At 54.9% G+C, this 21,628-nt stretch overlaps 2 protein-coding genes across 3 annotated transcripts in view; one reads left to right on the top strand and one right to left on the bottom strand.

The window, feature by feature from the left end:
• PCNX2 (pecanex 2) overlaps nt 1-10,349 on the top strand; it is a 288,644-nt gene extending 278,295 nt beyond the window's left edge. For both annotated transcript variants that reach the window (XM_032312937.1, XM_032312936.1), the window contains exons 32-34: nt 567-751; nt 7,617-8,065; nt 9,431-10,349. In XM_032312937.1, the coding sequence (XP_032168828.1) occupies nt 567-751; nt 7,617-8,065; nt 9,431-9,604 (808 nt within the window). In that variant the 3' untranslated portion in view covers nt 9,605-10,349. The remainder of the gene's footprint in view (nt 1-566; nt 752-7,616; nt 8,066-9,430) is intronic.
• Nucleotides 10,350-14,484: 4,135 nt separating this feature from the next.
• NTPCR (nucleoside-triphosphatase, cancer-related) overlaps nt 14,485-21,628 on the bottom strand; it is a 40,066-nt gene continuing 32,922 nt past the window's right edge. Inside the window, exon 5 of the mRNA XM_032312901.1 lies at nt 14,485-15,808. Coding sequence (XP_032168792.1) covers nt 15,740-15,808 — 69 coding nt within the window. The 3' untranslated portion in view covers nt 14,485-15,739. The remainder of the gene's footprint in view (nt 15,809-21,628) is intronic.

Here is a 21,628-nt window from a genome sequence, read left to right as displayed (position 1 = left end):
CAGCATTTCCATGTTCGATGAAAACTGCTCTCCCCCAGCGGCCCAGCAGATCATTTGTTTCCGCGAGTGGTTTCCGATAGTGGGAAACTCACACCCGGGAAACTCACATGGATGCGACTCTTCCTCACGCTTGCCAGGGCTGGGGTCCAGCTCGTGCTCCTGCAGAGCAGCCGAGGCTGTGGGTCGCTGGGGGTCACAGAGCACAGCTGTCAGGGAGACCAGGCCTGAGCCCCGCCCCCACAGCATGCGGCTCTCGTCCCATGAGCCCTCTGCCTGCTCGTAAGAAGGTCTCCGGTGAGCCAGAAGGGAAGGAGGAGTGGCCGGAGGGTGGCCGAGCGGCTTAGCTCAGGCCTCAGAGCCTGGGGTGCTTCCGGAAGGTCAGGGCTGTAGCTCACTCATCCCAGGACACTTGCGTCTGGGAGCAGGAGCGCCCTCTGCCCGCCTCCCGGCGCACTGCTCACCCGTGGAGCATGGTCTCCCACCCTGACCTCGACATGGGTGCAGTGGGGCACAGAAGGGGGCAGAAATGTCCACAGAGAGTGCTTGAGGTCCCTCTCCCCTCACAGGGTGCGGAAGGGCTGTGATTCCGGCCAGCCAGGTACCGGTAACATTGAAGACACGGACGGGAGGGCTGCACCCTCTGCAGGCGGCAGCCGCGCTCCCGGCGGCGAGAGCCAGGAGAGCAGCACGGAACAGCCCAGAAAAGATGGGATGCGCCACTGGTCGCCCCGCGAAGGGACACAGAAGACAGGTGGGTGCAGCAAGGCCTCACAGGTACTGATCGAACCTCCTTGGGTCCTGGTGACCAATGTCACGGGTGATGCTGTCCTCCTTCTTACAAAAAGAAAAAAAAATCAGGATTGGGCCAAAGGATGCCCCAAATTTACTGACTCTACTTGCAAAAAACTCTTAGACTGTGGTTTTTATTTATTTATTTTTAAAGATTTATTTATTTGACAGAGAGAGAGAGACACCACACGTAGGCAGAGAGGCAGGCAGAGAGAGGGGGGAGCAGGGTCCCCACTGAGCAGAGAGCCTGATGCGGGACTCGATCCCAGGACCCTGAGATCATGAACTGAGCTGAAGGCAGAGGCTTTAACCCACTGAGCCGCCCAGGTGCCCTAGACTGTGGTTTTATCCTTTATCCTTCACTTGTCTGTTACCCTAGACAGCCATCTGTCCATCTGTCCATCTGTCCACTGGCAACACCCTCCCCTCCTACATCTCTCTCGTCCGGTGGCCACTGGATCGTGTGTCTTGTGTCTAGCGGATCCGTAACTACCGATCCAGCCTGCTGTGCGCATCCCCCAGAGTGGCTCATCCCTCTCTGAACCTGTGGGATGCAGACAGGACTCCTGCTCCCCCATTCCGGCTCCTCTCTGGCTCCCACCTCCCCCTGTACACGTGACATTCAGAGCATAACAAGAGCAGGGAGGGGCACCAGCACACGGGATAGAGGCGGCACACTGGTCCACGTCTGGGGTGAGTTTAAAGTCTAAAACCGCTTTTCAACTCATGCCCACCTAGTTAGGCTCAACCAGATGGATGAGGTTCTAGAACCGATGCCACTGGGAGGGGGATGGGGTTTGGAAAGGGGGCACTGAGGGCTCGCAGAGGACATACCAGGTGGATGGATGCGGGAGAAGCAGGTGCTCTGTCCTGATTCCTGCCAGCATCTCTGCGCTGGGCTTTTTCCTTCACAACCTGGGAGGGATTTGGTCATTTGGCCTGTGTGCTTCCTCACCATCCAGAAGCCTTCGTTAAGTGCCTCTGTGTGGCTGTCCCACAGGCCAACTCTGCACCCAGCGAGTTAGCAAGGAACAGTCCCCGCCTCCTGGAAATGCCCCAACAAGGGTGAGGATTTCACTGCAACCGGATTTACATAAAACACGGGCAAGACAGTAGATAGATGATAGACAGAAGGGCAGATAGATAGAAAGATAAAGACAGACAGACAGATGGTAGAATAATGCAGATACACAGGGAGATAGAGACACAGGTGACTAATGGACGAACAGCGAGATGAGACCGAGATGGAACATCGGGAGCTAGAGAGGAAGGAAAGGAGGCAAGGAGAGAGGGAGACGGAGACGGGAGGCGGGGCAGAGCGCCTGCCGTCAGCTCTTCCTGCCGGAACCACCTGCCCTGAGCGCGGAGCAGAGTCCCTACCAGCCCGAGGCCCCCGCGTGGGGACGATCTACCTGCTTTGTTAGCACGTGTTTTACGGCATGAGCGATGTTAGGTTTCAGAATCGCTGAAGCAATTTTCCAGATGGAACAATGCAAGGTGGCTTCCAAGTGGAGACGGGCCTGTGTGCTCGGCACATCTGTCCGGGTGACTTGTCTGCACCAGTGAAAGTCTAGAGTCAGGGGTGGAGGGTGGGATTGGTCGGAGGCTCCCAAGCTCTCGAAGAGATGGAGGCGGCTGCGCTGGCCGAGCCTGGGACTCCGTGAGACGCCACGAGTAGAAATGCTGCTTGGCCAGGCAGACGTTAGTGTCCCTCCCTCTGCCCAGGACCCGGACACCCTGGAGAGTGACTCTGCTTCCCATTCGCAGCCAGAGGCCTGCAGCTGGGAACACAGGATTTTTGTGGCAGACGTTGGGAGTAGGATCCTCCAGAGTCCCAGCCAGCTGTTAGTTTGTCATCACTGGTTCTTAGAACTGCTCCTACCAAGGCCACTCCTGGCTTTCTCTGCTCTACAAGGTACCAAGGCAGGCCGGGGACATCACCCACAGGCCTTGGGCTCCCAGCCCGTGTGACCGTCAGTCTCTACCTGTAGACCAAGTCCGCTTCAGGCTCTGAGACCTGCTGTCATCCTGTTCAGGGGCTTGACAGAGCCCACGGCCAAGCACCAGTGGCTTTGAAGTCACCTGGCTTACTGTTGTCCCCTCCTGCTGTGCACCTGCCCACAGGCCCACCCCTGCAGCAGTGACAAAGCATAGTATTAACAGCCCCACAGCCCCAACCCTCACAACTGTACTGTGCTGTCCTACGTGCTTTCCAAGTGCAGGGTCACTGGTCCTCCCCGTGACCCAAAGAGAGAGGCCCTCCCTGTCCTCATCTTGCTGCTGAGGAGAAGGGCACAGAGAAGTCACTGCACAGTCACCCAGCAGAGCAATTCAGACAGACCCAGGTGAAATGAGCCTAGAACCTGCCATCCTAACCACTGTGCACGGTCCCGTCACTCTAGCCCAGGGACGTTGCGTCCCCTCACTGAGCACCGCCTTGTCCCCAAGCCCAGGATCCAGCCGATGGAGCCACCATCCTGCACCTGGCCCAGCTCTCCATCTGTGCCGCGGGCTGGGTCCCTGCCAGGCCTGAGCTTGTTCTGTCCCCAGGCTGGCAAGGGCTCTCAGTGGGAGTGGGTCAGCTTGCCTGTTTTTTCTATGGCTCTCTGGTCCTGTGGGGGGAGGCATGCGGGAGGAGGACCTGAGGGGGGCCCTCTAAAGTGGTGGCTAGGTGGCCGGTCAGGTCTGCGGTGGCCCCGCACTCAGCAGGGTGGTTCCCTCCCCCCACCCTAAACTCTGACAGCTGAGTTCTGCCACTCACTGAGGCTTCCCTTAGGGCTAGACCCCGTCCTCTTCCCAAGCAGGACCTCATCTGTAGGCATCATCTGCTCTTCACAGCCCTGAGCAGCAGCACCAGGAGCTGCTGATCCTGTTGGTGCCCCAAGGCCCTGTCAGAATCCCACCAGGGCCCAGCTTCACATCTTTCGGAAGTTCGCCAGGAAACATAGTTGTGGACACACTCCTGGTGATGCCTTGGGGACATGCCCCTGGCTGCACAGGGCTGGCACAGTCCTGGGAAGAAGGGGGATCCCAGAGGGCACCTGAGGACCAGAACCCTGATCTCCCGCAGCCTGCTGCCACCCCCAGGGCATCCAGGCTGTGGTTCTGGAGGCAGCCAGGGTCCCCAGCTAGTCCGCAGAAAGGTCCAAGTTATGCAAGGGGCCACCCTTTCCAACCATCAGGAGTAGAGATCCCCCCAGGGAACTGAGCAAAGCTAGGGGTCCTGGGTCCCAGACAAGAAATGGCAGGGATCACCCCTTAACCCCCTCCCCAGATGAGCTCTGGCTGGTACAGGGAAATCTGGAGACATACTGGCGTAGCAGATCCCCCAAAAGAAATCCAGGAAGGCCCAAAATGGGTACACAAGAGGGGACAACCTGTTTCTCCCACACAAGACGCAGACACCTTTCTGTGCCTCCTGCCCCCTGGAAAAGTTCAATGTCAATTTCTTTTTCCTACCACCGTGGTTGAAGCCATACAGGGATATCTGCCACCTTCCGGTGAGGTCCTTTGCACCTGCTCGCTCCCTGTGGGCAGTACAAGGATGGGACCCTCGACTCTTCTCTCCCCATCCCTCAGCAGTTAGAAACACGTGCTATCTTGTAAGCAGCATGTCGGAGCCCCAGGATCCAGAGCACCAAAGCACAGGATGGTGAGAGCTTCCTGAGGCCCCCATGCTATGTACCCTTAGCACCTGGTAAACAGCAAGGACCGGGAAGGGCCCACGGTGTGGGGGGGAAGCCACACCCAGCTGGCCCTCCGAGAACTGGCCGGGACCCCTTCTACCCACCTTCTCCTTGGCTAATGGCATGGGCACCCAGGGAAGGTTTCTGGCTCAGGGCACGTTTTCCATTCTGAAGCCGTGTGTGTGCAGTAGCTCCAGGGTCGCAGGGACAGGCGGCCCGAGAAGGAGTCGCCCTTGGGGAGGGCGACCTGGCTGGCTGGCCCTGCCCTGGGGGGCTCCGACCTGCTGCTGTGAACATTCCATGAGGCGTAGCCAGTGGTGGAAAGCCACCCAGCTGCCGTTCCCAGCAGGCCAGCATTTCCCCAATACCCAGTCCCCAAGGGTCCTCCTGTGGAGCTGTGGCTGCTCTGGCTTCCTTACCCTCCTGCACCCACAGGATTGGAGAGTGCAGCTCCAGAAAGGAGTCAGGAGCCTGCCCAGCCAGCGCGAGGACAGCCATTAGGCTGTTTGCCAGTCAAGGGTTGGTGACTCCTGCGCCCGGATCTTTCTGGCCCCTGGAACCACAGGGAAATCCCTGTCCCAGCTTCCCTCCCAGAGGATGCCCTCCCATGCAGTGAGGGCCTGGGGCAGCCTGCAGCTGCACATCCGGGGTCTCAGCCGCTCGGGCACAGCATTTTCTAAGCTTCCCAAGTAGTTCTAACGGCCAGGGATAAGTCGGTTTTGCAGTTGGTCCCTGCTGTCCCTTACTGCCAATCCGTGTGCCAAGCCTGTGGGGATGATGCAGTCATTGTCACTGCAAGGGGGCTGGGAGGGCGGTGGCCTGTACCACACACTGCCACAAAGCAGACAGTGACCACCACGTGCTAAGCGCCATGCGGGAGGGAGGCCCCGGGGTCTTGGTGGGGGCCGTATGTACTCTCTGAAAGGGCACGACCGAGAAGCCAAGCCGAGTAGCAGTGATGCAACAGTCTGAAGCATGACTGTGAACCAAATTCGAAGAAAGGATCTTGTTTCATGGTGTCCAAGCTCAACTCTGTACCTGGGGACCCAACTGCTCCTTCCGTCAGTTCCCAGCCAAGCGTCCCCATCCTGGGCTCTTGCCAGACTCCCAGAGGCCTGGGGTCCTGCTCAGGCAGGAGCCCTGTCCCCAGCCCACCCCAGCACTCCCCATGCGGCCTCAACTTTGGCCCAACAGCCTGCCGTCTTCTTGCCTTGCTACAAAGTAGACATCCCAGCTGGGAGGGGACTGGTCCCCGTGGGGGAGGCTAGTGACCTCCTTGCGGAGGGCAGTCAGGAATTCCCAGCTAGTCTGAATCCCAGACTGGCGAGGAAGACACTAGCCTTCAGCTGGCGAGGACATGAACCACCACCTTCCAGTAAACCAGCCGAGATGAGAGAACGGCGCTGACTAATGAACCACGAGAGAGAATTTGTCTGGTTATTTCAAAACCCAGGTTCTGAGGAGATTTTCTGGGGAAACACTCACGATCTGATACTGATGTAATTGGCAAAGGAAGTTTGATGATCAGATGACGATCCTGGGCAGCACACGTGCCCCTGCATGGTTTGCTTACTTGTTCCACTTGCAAAATTAATTCAGAAAACATCAAGAACCACAGTAGCAACAGAGAGAACAAAAAAGTCTGAAGCAAGGAACTGGGGGGAGGTACTCCTGTCTTGCCTCGAGCATAGACCATTCCCCTCTGACACGTAGATGAGTCTTTGTCCCCTTGTTCCTGGAATTAGCTGGGAAGCTCCCCGACGAGGTACGGGTGGTCTGTGATCCAGCATCGAAACCACGGACTTGCGGGTAGATGTGGAGTGTTTCTGGACAGCAGTCAGCGGGACCGGGTAAATCACACGCAGATGCTCAGTCTTGTCAGACTGAACAGACTAACAGACCACGGGCTCTGCTAGTTCTGACCGGCAGGGTCCCTTTTCTCCCGTTTTCCCTCCGTAAGAGTAACTCACTCAGCTCTGCAGCAGGGATTGGCCAGATGCGCCCCCGCTCCCTGGGAGAGCCCACGTGGCCCGGGCTGCCCACACTCATCCTGCGGGGCTGCGAGATGCACCATGAGGGGCGTCCCCCTCACACACCATGGTCCTGGCCAGTGGGCAGGAGGCAGGAGAGACTGGATGGGACCCCTGTGGGGAACGGGCATCCCGCCATCCCAATGTCCACACAGCACTAATGTCCATGTGAGGCAGAGGGCCCTTCCCACTAAGAAGCTGCTTGGAGGTCACTTTTCAGGACCTCCTCTAGACACACATAAGTATATTGGAATCACCAGGTGCACAATCAGTCCTATCGGGTGAGGCTTAACGTGAGAAAATGCATGGGCCGGACCTCAGGGAGGCCCACTTGTTCACTTCTGTTCTTATCGATTGCCTGCCTAACTGTAGAAGCTTTGGGACACGTGGATAAGGCAGCTGGTAGAACTGTGACCTCACTGACCGCTCCCTTCAAAGTGACAGCTGGACATTAGCGCCCAGTGATTCCTGAGGCTTAAGTCAGGAGCACACGCTTTCCTTCCCCGCTTCTCTATAAAGCTGCATGGGCAGGCTCCTTCTCACCGAGACATGGGCAGGACTGGGTCCTTGGGGCAGCCCAAGCCCTTCTGTCTTGACAAGCCTGGACACGGGCTGGGGACAGGAGGGGCCCTGCAGGGAGCAGTGGCTGGCAAGAGGGGGCCGGGGCGTGTGTCAGCACAGGCCTGGGCTTGGCCAGTCACGTCTGTGAGGGGCCTGTGTGAGGGCATCTTACTTTAAGACCTTGATTTTAAAAAAAACTTCGGCAGAAAACAAAGGTTCAACCGGCATGTGGCTCAGCCCATCCCCTCTTACCTTTTTAAGGCGACTAAAAATGATAAGAGCCTGCGTGTTTTCCCTTTATACTGCCGATCGCATGCATACAGGGTCCAAGGTCTGGGCTCCCTGTGGCAGCGCTTCCCATGCGCCCTTGGACTGCTGGATGCCCTGGGATCAAGTCCTTCCATTCTCAGGGGTCCCCATGGGGCCATCCTGGCCCTGTCAATAGTGGACCACCTTGGGTGCCTGGGGTCCAGGCTGTTGCCTCGCTGCATGGACCTTGACGCAGGTTAAGCCCCTGTGCTCTGGCAACCTGTTCTGCTTTCTTTTAAAGGCAGGAGGAAAGGCAGGAGTCAGTCTGTCCAGGCCCATGCAGCCTTAAGCCAAAGGCCAGCCACGCTGAGCTCGTCCGGCCCGATTGTAGAAAGCCACCAGGCCTTCCTGCAGACATCCACGTCAGTCCATGAGTTGGCCCAGAGGCTCTCGGGCAGCCGGCTCTCCCTACACACCTCAGCCGCGTCCCTGCACTCACAGCCCCCACCTGTCACCACCACGGGCCACCTGAGCGTCCGAGAGCGGGCCGAGGCGCTGATCCGTTCCAGCCTGGGCTCGTCCACCAGCTCTACCCTGAGCTTCCTGTTCGGCAAGAGGAGCTTCTCGAGTGCCCTGGTCATTTCTGGACTCTCTGCTGCGGAAGGGGGCAACACCAGCGACACCCAGTCGTCCAGCAGCGTCAACATCGTCATGGGCCCCTCGGCCAGGGCCACCAGCCAGGCCACACGGGTAAGAGGTTCGGCCCACTGGCCAGGGCAGGCGTGTGGGTTCCTGGCCTGATGCCCCCCATCCAGGTGCCTGTAGACTCCCATCACCCCATCCACGGGGTTCCCAGAGTGACAGGTGCCGGGCAGTGCTAGACGGGAGGTGTTCTGGCCGTGCTCAGAGGCAGACAAGACCAACAGCACACGTCCCGTAGGTGATGAGGTCACGGTGGGCGGCACTGAAGGGGGCCCGAAGCCTGTGCTCCACAGACCAGCTATCCCGAGCCCTGAACCAGCGAGGGGAGCGGGCATGTGCTCCCGCATCCACAGCGTGGCGTGTCCTACTTCAGCCTCTCTTCACATCACTCGGGCCTGAGGGAGAGGAGAGGGCACGCCAGCACTGCAGTTAGACCCCCACTGATTCCGTATGCCGATCTCACGTCCCAGCTGCCGAGGGGGCTTCCACTTCCATGTATGCAAACATCAGAAAAAGAGAGATTGAGGGACTCCCCTAACGACACGGGCACTTGCGCACAGTCCACGCCAGCTGAAGTCAGCTCACCCTGGAGCTTTGTCGGCGGGGAGCGGGGAGGAAGTAAAGAGACCCCCAGCACTTGCCTTCCATTCTGGGGTCAGGAGGGAGAACGGGAGGCCCCGGGCAGACCCGGTGTCACACTGGAGGTCTCGTGTGCCCCTTCTGTGTGCTCACACCTTCTCGGGCCAGAGACTCACGCTCTCTACAGAGCACGAGGGTCACCGCCTGCCTGGCTTCGGTTCGCGGTTGGTTTCATGGACGTGGATGATGGGGCCACACCCACGGGGGAGGCCCACAGGCAGGGGCCAAGGGCAAGCAAGGGAAGCTGCTGACTTCCGGAGCTTTAACTAGGTTTAGTTAGGTCACGGCACGTGTAAACAAACTTCCCTCTGTGATTCCATTTCCTCAGAAAAAACCTACAAAATCACACTTTCCTGCTACCTGCCCAACCCGTTTAAGATACTATCTGTGGGTGTGCTTCTGGGATTCTGGCACGTTCTCTCTCCCTCTTTCCTGCAGGACAGTAGGGTCCCTGGCACTCTGGGGACTGGCATCAGTGTTCGGGCACCAAGCTGCTGGAACCCAGGATGCCTAGACACACAGTGACCTCTCACCCGAGGGCCCGTGGGCCCAGCACGTCCACATCACCGGGGGGAAAGTCCCCATGTTCAGAGCCCCCAACCCACCCCGGCATGGCAGACCCATGGCTTCCTTCCTTTAGGTGGAGGCCAACCCCTCAGGCCCCCACCCCCGCCCTCAGTCCCCTGCCCCGAGGGCGGGGTAGGTCAGACCCTGCAGCAGTGGGCCGTGGTCAGAAGCGCTCTTACACGTTTGCTGCCTCTCCTTTCTCTCCAGCACTTCTCCGAGCCGTGTGAGGCCACGGAGGCCACCGAGCAGGGGCAGCGTCATGACTGCCATCCGGCTGGGACCATGGCAGAGAACGGGGAGCTGCTGTGCAGGAGAGCCAGCCAGGAGGACATGGGCCTGGACGACACGGCCTCCCAGCAGAGCGCTTCCGACGAGCAGTAGGGACGGGGCTGGCCGGGAGCTCAGCTCTGCAGCCACGAGCGCCGCTCTAGAGAACAGAGCGACTGTACCTCAGGTTTGCACAGGAAATCTCCCAAGGGGATAAAACACTTGACAGCACACCTCCCTCCCCCACCCTGACGCCGCTCCAAGCTGCGGAGCTCTCGGGCGGGGCACGCACAACTCCCAGACTTTGAACATTCTAACCACAGCCATGTAATCTCCGAAAACAGCTAGGCTAAGTAGAGCGCCTGTCCCTTTCCTGCCCTGCAGAACATACGACAGCTGCATGTGAACCGATGGGCGTTTCATACATTCCCATTAAACATGTTCGAGAAACGGACAGCAGCACGCGTCCTGCCAGGTGCCGGTCAGATGCGGTAGGGCTCCATCTCTGCATAGAGAAAACATCACCTTTTCCACCACATTATGCAGATGTTAAGTACAAACCAGCTTTACTGAAGCGCGGTAGTGCATGCAGTCGTGTCTAAAGTACCCCACGCAAGACCCAGCGATACTAGTGACCCGAGGGCAGACACTGAGGCCTGCGGGAGCACAGAAAGCTGTTCAGACTCACAGGACACTCGACCGCACTCACGCGGTTTCCCACAAGCCGGGCCTGTGCTGCCCGGCGCACCTGTCCACTCGCAGGAATGTTTGCTTGTTTTCCAAGCCAAGCCATCCTTCCCATGTCACAGAACACACACACACCTGTGTTTTTGGAATTAAAATGTTTACAGTTACTGCTGTGTCCGGTTGTGTGAGCTCTGCTGCATCCCTACTGGGAGAACAGTGTTCAGGCAAAATCTGTGATCTTCCCCGAGCGGAACCTGGGGAAAGCAGAAATGTGACTCCTTGTGGATGTACGGGAGGGTGAAGGGGTCCTGAAACAGTCTGTGAAGAATAGCATCACTGAACCAGCCCTTCTGGGGATGGTTCAGAGAAAACATAGAAATAGTCATTTTGGAAATATTTCTTCAAGGTATCTATGATTTGAAGTGTGGGGACTAGGGGAGGGCATGGCAGAGAATTTCTTTCCCCCTGGAAGCATATGGTAATTTTTTCCCCCCAAAATAAGAATTGCCAATTAATAATAATTGGCTGTGCAGTCAGAGACACTGCATTATTCTCAAACCAGCCAGCCCCAGAGATGCAAAGTTGGTTACTGACTGAAATGCAGGTGTCTCCAATGAGAGGCTGCTGGCACCTCACTGCACTTCTCGAAGTCAGCCAGACCTAACTTGGAGGGCAGTCCCTGAAATCCTCTTGGGCAATCTTAAAGCCAAGCCCGAAGGACTAAATGGCTGGCCCTAGAGCTGTGGGCATGGCCTTCCCACAAAGGGCATCTCTTTGAATTAAGTCGGCCTTTTGTGGGCCGACCACCCCCGTGGGCATCCGGCAGTAAGAACCCCAGAAAGCCACCTTGTGCTGCAGAATATGGATCTCCTGACAGCTGGAAAACTGGGACGAGGGGCGCATGCGCACGTGGTGGGGAAGCAGACTCACGCTGAGCGCGGAGTCCAACTCCGGGCTCCCTCCCATGACCACAAGGTTATGACCCCATTTGAAGCCAAGAGTCGGACATTTAACCGACTGAGCCACGCAGCCCCCCCACCCACTGCCACACACGCACACGCACACGCTCGTTAACCTGATCTTCAGCCAGTCGGGTGTTTGTCCAGGGTATTCCTTGCAAAAGACTGGACTCGCCTGCACTTAAAGGAAATGCTCCTAAGGTGGCATCTCAGGCTGGGGCTCCTGCAATGTGCAGTCGGCATACAACTACAGGGTTATTTTTTGCATTTGGACACTAAACGAAATTGTTTCTCCTCTAAAAATGATCTAAAAACTGTAGTGCTTGGTTTTATATAAATCATGGGGCTAATCTGGCATTATTGATTCTAAATTTTGCACTGTGCGCTGAGACCATCTGTCTGGCAAGTACTGTTCTAAAATCACACGATGCTCCGGCTTCTCCTTGGCCATCAAGTGGGCGATGCACAGACCCCCATCTCCTGAGCCCTGTCAGCCCCCTCCGCGGCCTCAGGGTTTTGTCCAAATCATTATGCTCCAGGGACGTGGCACCTGCCACCAGCACACCTGCACACGCACGTGTGCGCGCATGGGCGACCTTCCCAGACACCCCCTCGTAAACTCCCAGAAAGACAGACAGGAGTCTGGCTGGTTCTATGTTTCCCGGGCCGCCATCGCCCTCCCACCCTGCACTTGACCAGAAGGCTGGGAGTGGAGTGAGCCAGGTCCCTCAGGCCTGACCGTCAGGGGACAGTCTGTGCCTTTGAAAACTTGTCCATCCCTGTCTGCGTGCTTATTCAGAGGTAAAAAGAAATCATTTTTTAAATGTATGTGGTAAGTAGCTGGTGCAACGGTCTGCTCTGGGGGAAGAGAGGAGGAGAATTTCGTAAACTCGTTCCCAGATCGGTTCTGCTCTGGCCCGTCCAGCCATGTTACTCCAGCGTCAGTCCACCGCAGCACAGACGTCCATCGCGTGCATTCCAAGACGAATTCTTCCTTTGAGTCCTGCCTCAGACCAAGTGTCTGCGAGGCATCTGGGCCTGGCTGGAGGGCAGGCGTTTCAAGCTCAGGAATACATGTGAACTCCTGACGCCAGCCTGTCCCGGCCCCACACCCGTCTCTGACCGAGTGCACCTGCTCTCAGGGAACAGCACCCACAGGGCTGGGTGTGCGTCAGCCCCTCCGCTGGGCCCGAGCCAGCGGGGAACGCAGCCTGGGATGGTGACCCGCCTCGGCGCCTCTTCCCCCTTTAGCCTTTACTACCGGCTGTGCGTGTGCAGCTGAGTCGAACAGATCCGTGACTCTTCCGTCCCACAGACAGGGGCTTAAACAGCACTTACTGCTCACGGTGCTGGAGGCTGGCAAGTCTAAGGTGAACGCACCAGCAGATTAGTCTGGTGAGGGCGTGCTTCCAGGTTCACAGATGGCCACTTCTCGCCATGACCTCCAGGGGCGGAAGGGAGAGAGTCATCCAGGGTCTTTCATCAGGGCATTAATTCCCTTCCTGAGGGCTCCCTCATGACCGCAGTCCCTCCCAAAGCCCCACCTAACGCCACCACACCGGGCATCAGAGCCCAACACGAATTTGTGGGGGACACAAATACTCAGACCATAACAGTATCCTCTCTTAGGCTTCATTTCTTAGAAGACAAGGACAGCACTGGGTACTTTCACACACGCCCCTGAGCATTCCATCTGCCAGAGGCATACAGGGATCATTTCAGGGACTCTGCCACAGCGAGCACCCTGATATCTTCCAGCTGACGGCTGCTACAGTTGATCGCAGCTACACCTCAACGCCGAGATCAGGGGCACGGGATGCACGGAATGCACGGAAAAGGAAAGAAAACACCAGCACAGTGGGAAGAACAAAATGAACATGGGCGGGCGCCTGGGGGGCTCAGTGGGTTAAGCCTCTGCCTTCAGCTCATGATCCCAGGGTCTTGGGATCGAGTTCCATGTCGGGATCGAGTTCCATGTCAGGCTCTCTGCTCAGCGGGGAGTCTGCTTCCTCCTCTCTCTCTGCCTACTTGTGATCTCTGTCAAATAAATAAAATCTTAAAAAAAAAAAGAGCCTGGGCTTTGGAGCCACAGGGACTTGGTTCAAACTCTCCATCTGTCACAAAAAGCACGTTTCTCTACCATTGAAGAGAGTGTGCAGAAGCTCCCTGTCCCACACACATGCTGGGGGCCGCTCTGAGACTGTTCCACACGGCAGAGAGCTCTGACAAGCCTGCACCCCTGGAGGCCAAGAAAGCCTCCCTCTGATGGGCTCCCTGCTGGCTCCGTCTTCAGGTGTACACAGGTGACGCTTCCCCAGCCTGTCCCCTTTCTCAGGTCACCTGAGGCCAAGGAAGGCTCTCGGCACCATCGGGGCTGGATGAGAGTAGGTCTGATCCAGAGGCCGGGCTGCCAGACCACACCTGCGCACAGTGCTCGCTCCTTCAGTCCCCGAGGGCCTGGCAGAAGTCACATCTGCCTGTCAGCACGAGCTTGGACTCCCTGAACAACCCAACTGGGCGGGGACAGTGGGACAGAGGTGCCCCCTTCCCCACACTGGGCAAGGCACGCTTCATATGAGATTAGTTCGCAGTCTAGGAGGCCCTTCACATGTGAGCCCTCAAAGGCTTAGCAAATCCACACCAAGCTTCAGGAGGCTCCCTTAGTGGAAAGCGCTGAAGAAGGGATCCTGACCAGAGAGCCCGACACGGGCTCCCGACTGCCATCTTGGGTCAGAGACACAAGTGCTCCCAGCACAGTGCACCCAGCGCGTGGCTCACAGGACACACAAGTCTAGGCTCCACATGGCCAGATGGGGCCTCGGTAACAGACAGAGACACACCTGGCATGAACGCCAGCTGGATTTGGAGCTAAGGCTAGTTGCTAAAATATTCTGGAAATTCATAGATCTTCACCCGAAATGACCTAAAAGCAATGTGCGGTTTATCACTGCAGTGACCACCAGCCACCAGAAAGGCAAGTCTTACCCCTCGGGGGCTCTGGCGTTCCTGCAGCTGCCCTGCTATGGGCTCAGCCGGAGCTTTCCCCACCATGACTCTTGGTGTAGAGGCACGGGGCCCTCTCCAGGGGATCCCACAGGCGGCTGATGACGGGTCCTCCCGTGCGGTGGCCCTGCCTTCCTTTGACGACACTCATCTCCCCCTTTTTCCGAAGGGAAACAGGGCACAGAAGAGTTTAAGGCCACATCGAAGTTGATGTGTCCGAAGTGGGGGCTCTGACCGGAACCCACAGGCCCGAGCCCGCGGGGCACTGCAGCTGTCAGCATCTCCAAGGACGCCGTGCCCCTCACACAGAGGACGCCCATGTTTGCAACCACCGTGTTTCGTTTCTTTTTTTTTTTTAACACCAAGGAAACGTTTTAATTAAACTACAGAAACAATGGTTATAGTACAGAATTTTCATGAGCAAAAAGATACACCATGTTGTAAGTACTTACAAAGTTACAAACCATTTTTGCTTCCTTAACATTTTCCATATTTTAAGTTCATACATGAAGATGATCAGATATACCATTTTGGGGGGAAGGGGGGTAAAAAGGTGTATTTATCATCAGCTAGATGTGCTCACTGTATGCCCCGTTATTTATATGCAAGGCCCGGGTGACTGGAAGTGCAGTTGTCAGGCATTTTAATAAACTGGACAGCCATTTGTTTCTGCATGACAAGGCATCTTTACACAGGAGCAATCAGGAGAAAACAGGAAACAGCCAAGCACTCTGCACTGCAACATGCCACCTTAACAGCTAACCAGCATTACTCAACTGCTACACAACTGCGCTTAGTGCACAAAAATACACAAGAGAAGAGATTAGAATTGTGTTTGGTAAACAATCCTTTCAAAAAATCAAGTCTTTTCACCTGAAAAGTCTTTATACAAATTTGGGTTCAGATTACCATTTAGATCTGAAGGTAAATAACATATACAAACAAATTTACACCTACTTTTGTAGGTTTTTAATTTTAAGGAATGAAGGCAATGTTGAGTCAATCTCTTGACAGCTTTAGGCTGTGTGTAATGGCTGCACACGTTCTGTTTCTTTTTATTAAGCAATAAGCAATCACATGAACAATGAGATGCATAGGGAGGACCCCAAATGGCTTTTCTCTGAAGTAACCATTTAAAAAAAAACAAACTAACTCCTAGGCCTGGGGGCCGAAGCTGCCCCTGGAGAGGGGTTAATTTTCACAACGGGAAAAACTGATTAGGTAGCGAACGCCCTTCTCCCCCTTCCCCGGAACACACTTACAAACTTCAATGGGGGCAAGTCCCATCTAATACTCTGAAAACCATTCCTCATTTCATAATTTGCCAAAGTCGTATGCACAACTGCAGGAGGAAATCAAGAGGAATCTTTCAGCAAAAATAAGCCACAGCGGACGGCTCACCTCGTTGGGCCAATCCAGCACTCAGGCTAATGTGAGCTTTTAAACATTTTATGGAAAACAGCTGTCGGGCTTTCTCTGGAAAAGCCCACAAGGTTTGGTAAGCCCGAAGGCGTAAATCTCTGACAGGCAGAGCACCCACCAGTCTCCGTGTGAACCAGCATATGCCTTCAAGCGCACAGCGCAGGGACGTGAACCGTCTTCACTTCCTGCCGCTCTGCACACACGTCACAATATCCGGCAAAAGATGGTTTCTGTTTTCCTTGGTGACCTGTGGGAAGAAGCAGGAGAGCGGGCTTCAGAGTCCTTTCTCTTCCTCACTCCTCTGCTAGACCGTGTTCTCCGGGAAGAGCCCAAACAGCCCAGAGAGGGTGCGGCGAGTTTCAGGACTGAGGGAGGTGGCCCAGCTGGAGGGCGCTCTGCTGACAGGACAGGCCTGCCAGAACCCCAGCCCCAGCTTCTGCAAAGGGACAGCTCGGACCACGGAAGCAGGTTGGGTGCTTTTCACCACAAGTCCCTGCTGAGGCTCTGGGAAGGATGATGGAAATGCAGAGGGGAAGCGGCCCCTGCGTGCTCAGACCTGAACAGAAGGAAGTGCCTGAGTGAAGCCAGGAGAGCCGCCTACAAGGCGCCCACCAAGAACGGCCGCAGCGCGGCCATGAGTCACACCCCGGATTCAGAGAAGGCCCAAAGGCCAGTGATCTCCTCTCTCCACGAACTCGGAAAAACCGAGTGTGGTGAGGCGCCGCTGGCACGGGTCAACTCCACACGTGCAGGAAGGGGAAGCTAGGCCCGGGAAGCACGGCGACATCCCGAGATCTCAGAGGCAGCTGGGGGTGCAGTACACACTCAAACCAGTCAGTCTCTGGACTCCGGGAGCACTCTCTGTAGTTCCCGCCCTTACGCAAAGTAACCAAGGGCCTATTCGAGCTCTACCCCGTGATCTGTTTTTACTCTTCTTTACTAGTGCAGTCCCAACGAGTACAAGGAAAGTGCTCAGACACCACCTGGAGCTTTGGATGGGGGGGGTGGCTCCCCAAGTAAGGGTAGGGCCAACACTCCTGCTATCACCATGGCCTTCCTGATGGGCAGCCCCCCAACATTCACCCACTTACCACTGATGGGGCATCAACTAGAAACTGAGCAAGATGCCAGGGACAGAGGGAGGACTTCATGAGGAGCCTGAAGAGAAGAGTGGGACAGACAAGGCCAGTGAGAACACCGACGGTCAACGGTCCAGGACAGAAGGTCTGGAGAGGCACATGGGAGCCGGGGCAGGCGGGGTGACGAAAGGCTTCCATGCGGGCTATGCCCAAAGGTCACCCAGACAGAGAAGGACCCAGGCAAAGAGCCATGCGAAGACGAGTGAGCACATCTGTGAAGCCACGGGTCAGTGCTGCGGACCCTGAGAGGGGAGATGGGCCAGCCCGCTGCGGACTGCATAGCCGCCACCGTGAGCCCGCCCGCCTGGCACAGGGCAGGTGCTGGATGACCGTCCCATGGGGAGAGGCACAGGGGCGTTATCCCCATGGCTCCCCCACATCCACTCGCCCTCCTCTAAGAGCGCTGGGACTTCTCCCAGGGAGACCACACAGTCTAGGAAACTAGCTCGTGGTCCCCATGTGTGGGCTGGGCCCTGGAGATCCAGAGCACCTGACTCCTGAAAGGAGCGAGCTCAGCAGCCAACTGCTGCCCCCCAACCCAGTCGTCTGTCCAAGGACGGGGAGCACCTGTCCTCACCCTGTCGCTCCCTGGCAGCTCTGGTCCCACTGAAATGAGGACCATCAGCTTTGCCTCCAGCTTGACGAGAAAACACCGCACGGCCCAGCAAGGCTCTTTGTTGCTGTGTTTGCTCAAATGAGCCAAAGTCTGTTTCTGCTGTTTGCATTCAAGGAAGCGCGCGGATGTGAAGGGAGGAAAGGGGGAGACAGGTAAGCTCCCATCATCCTGGTGGGAGCTCAGCGGGGTTGTTGCGGGGCTTGTGGCTTCAGCAGCAGAGAGCAGACGGGCCACTAGTTCCCTTCCCTGAACCCCGACCTCAGCAGGACACCAGGCTCTGCCCACAGGGTCTGGGAGTTCACTGTGCGCCTCAGAGGGAGGCCTCCCAGGTGAGGGGCATCTGAGGTCACTTCCCTTCACAGCAGCTCATCACTGCCTCCAGAAACTCAACATTTACGAAGCAGACGTGGAGCCGGCAGAGGGGTGCAATTTCACAGGTGTGGGGCTGCAGAGGTCATCAAGAGGAGCCCCGAGGAGCACTCATGTGCCACACAGGCACCATCCCGTGCTCCCGGGAAATGCCCCGTCCTCTCCATCTGCACCACGACAATCAGGCGGCAACTAGTCTCAGGACCCAGCCTGAGGTGAGACACGCCCCCTCCCTCTCACCAGGGGGAAGTGAGCCCCTGCCCCACCGCTGGGAGCTGAGGGCTCCCGGCAGCGGCAGGGCATCCCGTACGCACAGATGCTCTCCAAGCCTTGGTTCCACAGAAAAAAATAACAACCGAGAAAGATACATTTTGGGAATGTTTTCATGTTAAAATTAATGAATGCCAAGCTACATTAATATTTGGCTAACTCCCCGCCACCACCACCTTTGATTTCCCTAAGACGATTTCTGAGAATCACAGCAGTTAGAGGTGTACTTGAAACTGTCGACAGTGTTCAGTTACAGACGCGCTTGTACTCCAAAGCCAAGTTCTCGAACTCGAGAGTGAGCAGAGCACCACCTGGCCTGCCAGGGGCCCTTCTCTGCATGCACAACCCATCTTGTAGTCAACCACCAAGGATCTGGTTTTGCAGAAAGTCCTTCCTGAGAGACTGGCCAGGAGAGGGCACTGGGCGAGGAAGAGAACAAGGAAGGAAGCTGGTCTGCCCTCCCCTCCACACTGTGGCCTCCAGAGAATGATTGGAAGCCCAGGGAAAGCTGAGCCCCTGCCCAGCGCAGTGGCCCTCGGTGACTTGGTGACACATAGACCCTGACTTCCATGGGGACCAGGGCATTTCATTCATACTGTGTCTGGCACACAGGGATAAGGCGGTGGTAGCTCAGCAAATGTTTATTAAAATCTAAGCTTAACCAGGCTCTGAAAATTCTGAATATTATCTCTAAAATACAGCTGAGTGGTAAAAGACAGATTATGAAGACCCTGACCATCTCAAGCATCCAAGTTGTTCTGTGCTGTGTGCAGGGGCCACGGGAGGGCCTGAGAGTTCCCAGTCAACAACCTGGGCACCAGGACATCAGAGAAGCTGTGACTCTCTGGACACAGGCATACGCAGAAAAAAAATGCCCCTAAGTGCCTATACATGACATGCAAGAAAGCAAAACAAAACCACCTATTTTCCTTGGAACTATGCGAAGGACCTTGACAAATTCCTAATAAGCACAGGATTACAGAAAGAAATTTGACAATGTTTGTAAGTTAACACGTATCAAAAGTTATTACTAGCCTGTTTCATGCTGTCTTTATTTTACTGAACCTAAAAATAAGCGGATTCCTGAATCTAGTCCCGCTAGCTCTGTTTTTTCCACAAAGGTTAGTTTCCAAACCAAAAATTACTTTCGTGTTGTGTCAAGTAAGACTTTGCCTGACCCAAGTTTACAAAGATTTACTCCTGTATTTTCTTCTACGAGGCACAGAGTTTAGCAGAGTCTGCTCTCGCCCTCTGCCCCTCCCTGCATGCTTGCTCTCTCTCAGATAAATAAATTAATTAAAGAAAAAAAGAGCTGTAGAGTTTAGTTCTTAAGTTTAGGCCTAGGATCTACTTTGAGTTAATTCTGGTGTACGATGTAAGGAACCAACTTTCCTCCTTTGCACGTGGATATCCAGTCTCCCAGCACCATTTATTAAAAAGCAATTCTTTCCTCATTAAGTTGTCCTGGCCCTCTTGCCGAAAATGAACTGATCTTAGATGTAAGGATTTATTTCCGGACTTTGACGCATCCATGTGACTAGCCTTCGGCCAGTCCTATCCTATCACGATCGCTGTACCTCTGTGGTCACTGTAGCTCTGTGGGAAGTTCTGAAGTCAGAAGCATGAAGTCAGAGTCTCCCAACAGTGTTCTTTTCCAAGACCGTTTCAGGGGGTCCTCTGCATGTCCGCATGCATTTTAGGATTCGCTTGCTTGTCAGCGTCCACAAACACCCTGCTGGCTTTCGAAGCAGAGCTTAACAGACCCTCCCTCACTCCTGTTATCCACAGAAGTCCACAAAACCCAAGGACAGCATCAAATTCCTGGTGAGATAAAAATGGCTTTATGCCTGGCTTGATGAAAATACCCATGGCAGGAATGAGAAAGCAGAGGTCTACGAATGCCCGAACTGGAAGGAAATCAGGACCCAGTTCGTGTTACTCTTGTGATCTTGCATTCCACAAATAAAAAGTAAAAGCATAAAAACTGCTTTATGGGGAAAAAAGAAGTATAAAGGGCTTTGAATTCACAGTGGAAGAGATTTTAGTTGTAGTAAAATTTTATAAAGTAGAAAATCCAAATAATTTCTAGCAATGAGATATTTTTAGCAAAATCATCTGAATCATCCCTATCACCAAAAGGGTTGTGCCAGAGCATAGGCCATGCAGACGGACAGACAGAAGTCTGAGTCCCAGCTGTGCCACCTCCTAGCTGACGACCCTGGACACGCTGTGCTGCTTCTCATTGATAAAACACAGATTGCAGCTCTACCTCAGCAGGTACTGTGAGGTCTATGTGCCCCGGTGATCTCCTGGACCAAGCACAGCACCTCAGTCCAGGTGCTTAGTGCCTGGTGCCCACAGTGGCGTCTAAGTCAAGGCTCCAGGCTCCAGCTGTCCCTTCTGGGCCCTCAGCAGATAATGTTTGCCAGCATTTCCAGCAAGCAGATATTTCAAAGGAAATCAAATGAGACAAGCTTTCTAAATGCCACTACGACAACAGAACTCGTGTCTGTATATGCGCGTTCACGTTTTCACACGTCTGTGCATGCTCGTGGTAGGAAGGGGCCAGCACGGGTATTTTCTTCATGTTGCTACAGAACCAGGGAAACAGTGCACACAGCTCTTTCTAGTCATCTTGATCCATGACGGGCTTTCTATCTTGTCTCTATAGCATTTACATAATTATGCTCAGACAAATGTGAAATAAACTGAAAACATTTTTCAGTGGCCCCACTTAGAGACTGGTAAACTCTATGAGACATTAGAAACAAAATTAACCAAACTTCTGAAATAGAAACATTTTCAGGAAGGGGACTGTCAATACCCATACCCGCACCATGATAATAGAAGCTCCTAAATTACCAAGACCATCCTCCAATGACATGAATGTTAGATCTTTTATTATGGTACCATAAGTCCCTGAGGCTTTTTTTTTTCTTTTTTTTTTTGGTGGGTTTTTTCCCCCCGAAGTCTGCTCTTTGTCAGGCAGTTTCTATTGTTCTACCTTCAACTTTACCGAATATTCCCTTTGTCCATCTCCATTCTCCTGAGGAGTCTTCCACAGACTTTCTCAATCAGTCACTGTATGTTATAGTTCTAAAGTTTTTCTTTGATTTTTACGTCTTCTATAGCTTTGCTAAAACTGAGACTTCCTATTTTCACTTGTTTCCAGCATGTTTGTAACTGATCACTGAAACACCTTCATCACGGCTGTTTCAGGATGCCCGCCCTGTAATTCCAACATCTCATCTCCTTGCCGTCGGCATGTGCTGATGTTTGTTCTGTTCCAGTTGCTTGTCCTGGTGCCTGGTAGGACAGGCCATGTTCAGTAGTGTCTGGTGTGCTGTCCTCTGGCTGCGCTTCCCAGCCAGGGTGCCTTCTTCTTTCCACCCTCCAGGTCTCCTGATGTTTGGTTTATATGTAATGTCCAAGGTTTTCAGCTCCGCTTGAGAGGAAGGATACGGAAAGGGTCTATTCCACTTTACGTGGAACAGGAAGCGTTCAGAGGGTTTTTCTGAAAAGGAGTGCTGTTTACCGATGCTATCAGTAAGTCTAGGTAACAGGAGTACCTCAGTGGAATCCTTTCCCTCTTGAGTTCAGTCCCATGACCACGTTCTAACATGCTCGGTTGTCAGCACGGGGAGGCGGCCCTCCCCATGCTACAGAACTTACT

The sequence above is a fragment of the Mustela erminea genome, chromosome 14 (assembly GCF_009829155.1).
Source record: "Mustela erminea isolate mMusErm1 chromosome 14, mMusErm1.Pri, whole genome shotgun sequence".
Lineage (NCBI taxonomy): Eukaryota > Metazoa > Chordata > Mammalia > Carnivora > Mustelidae > Mustela > Mustela erminea.
This window is presented reverse-complemented; position numbering and strand designations above follow the sequence as displayed.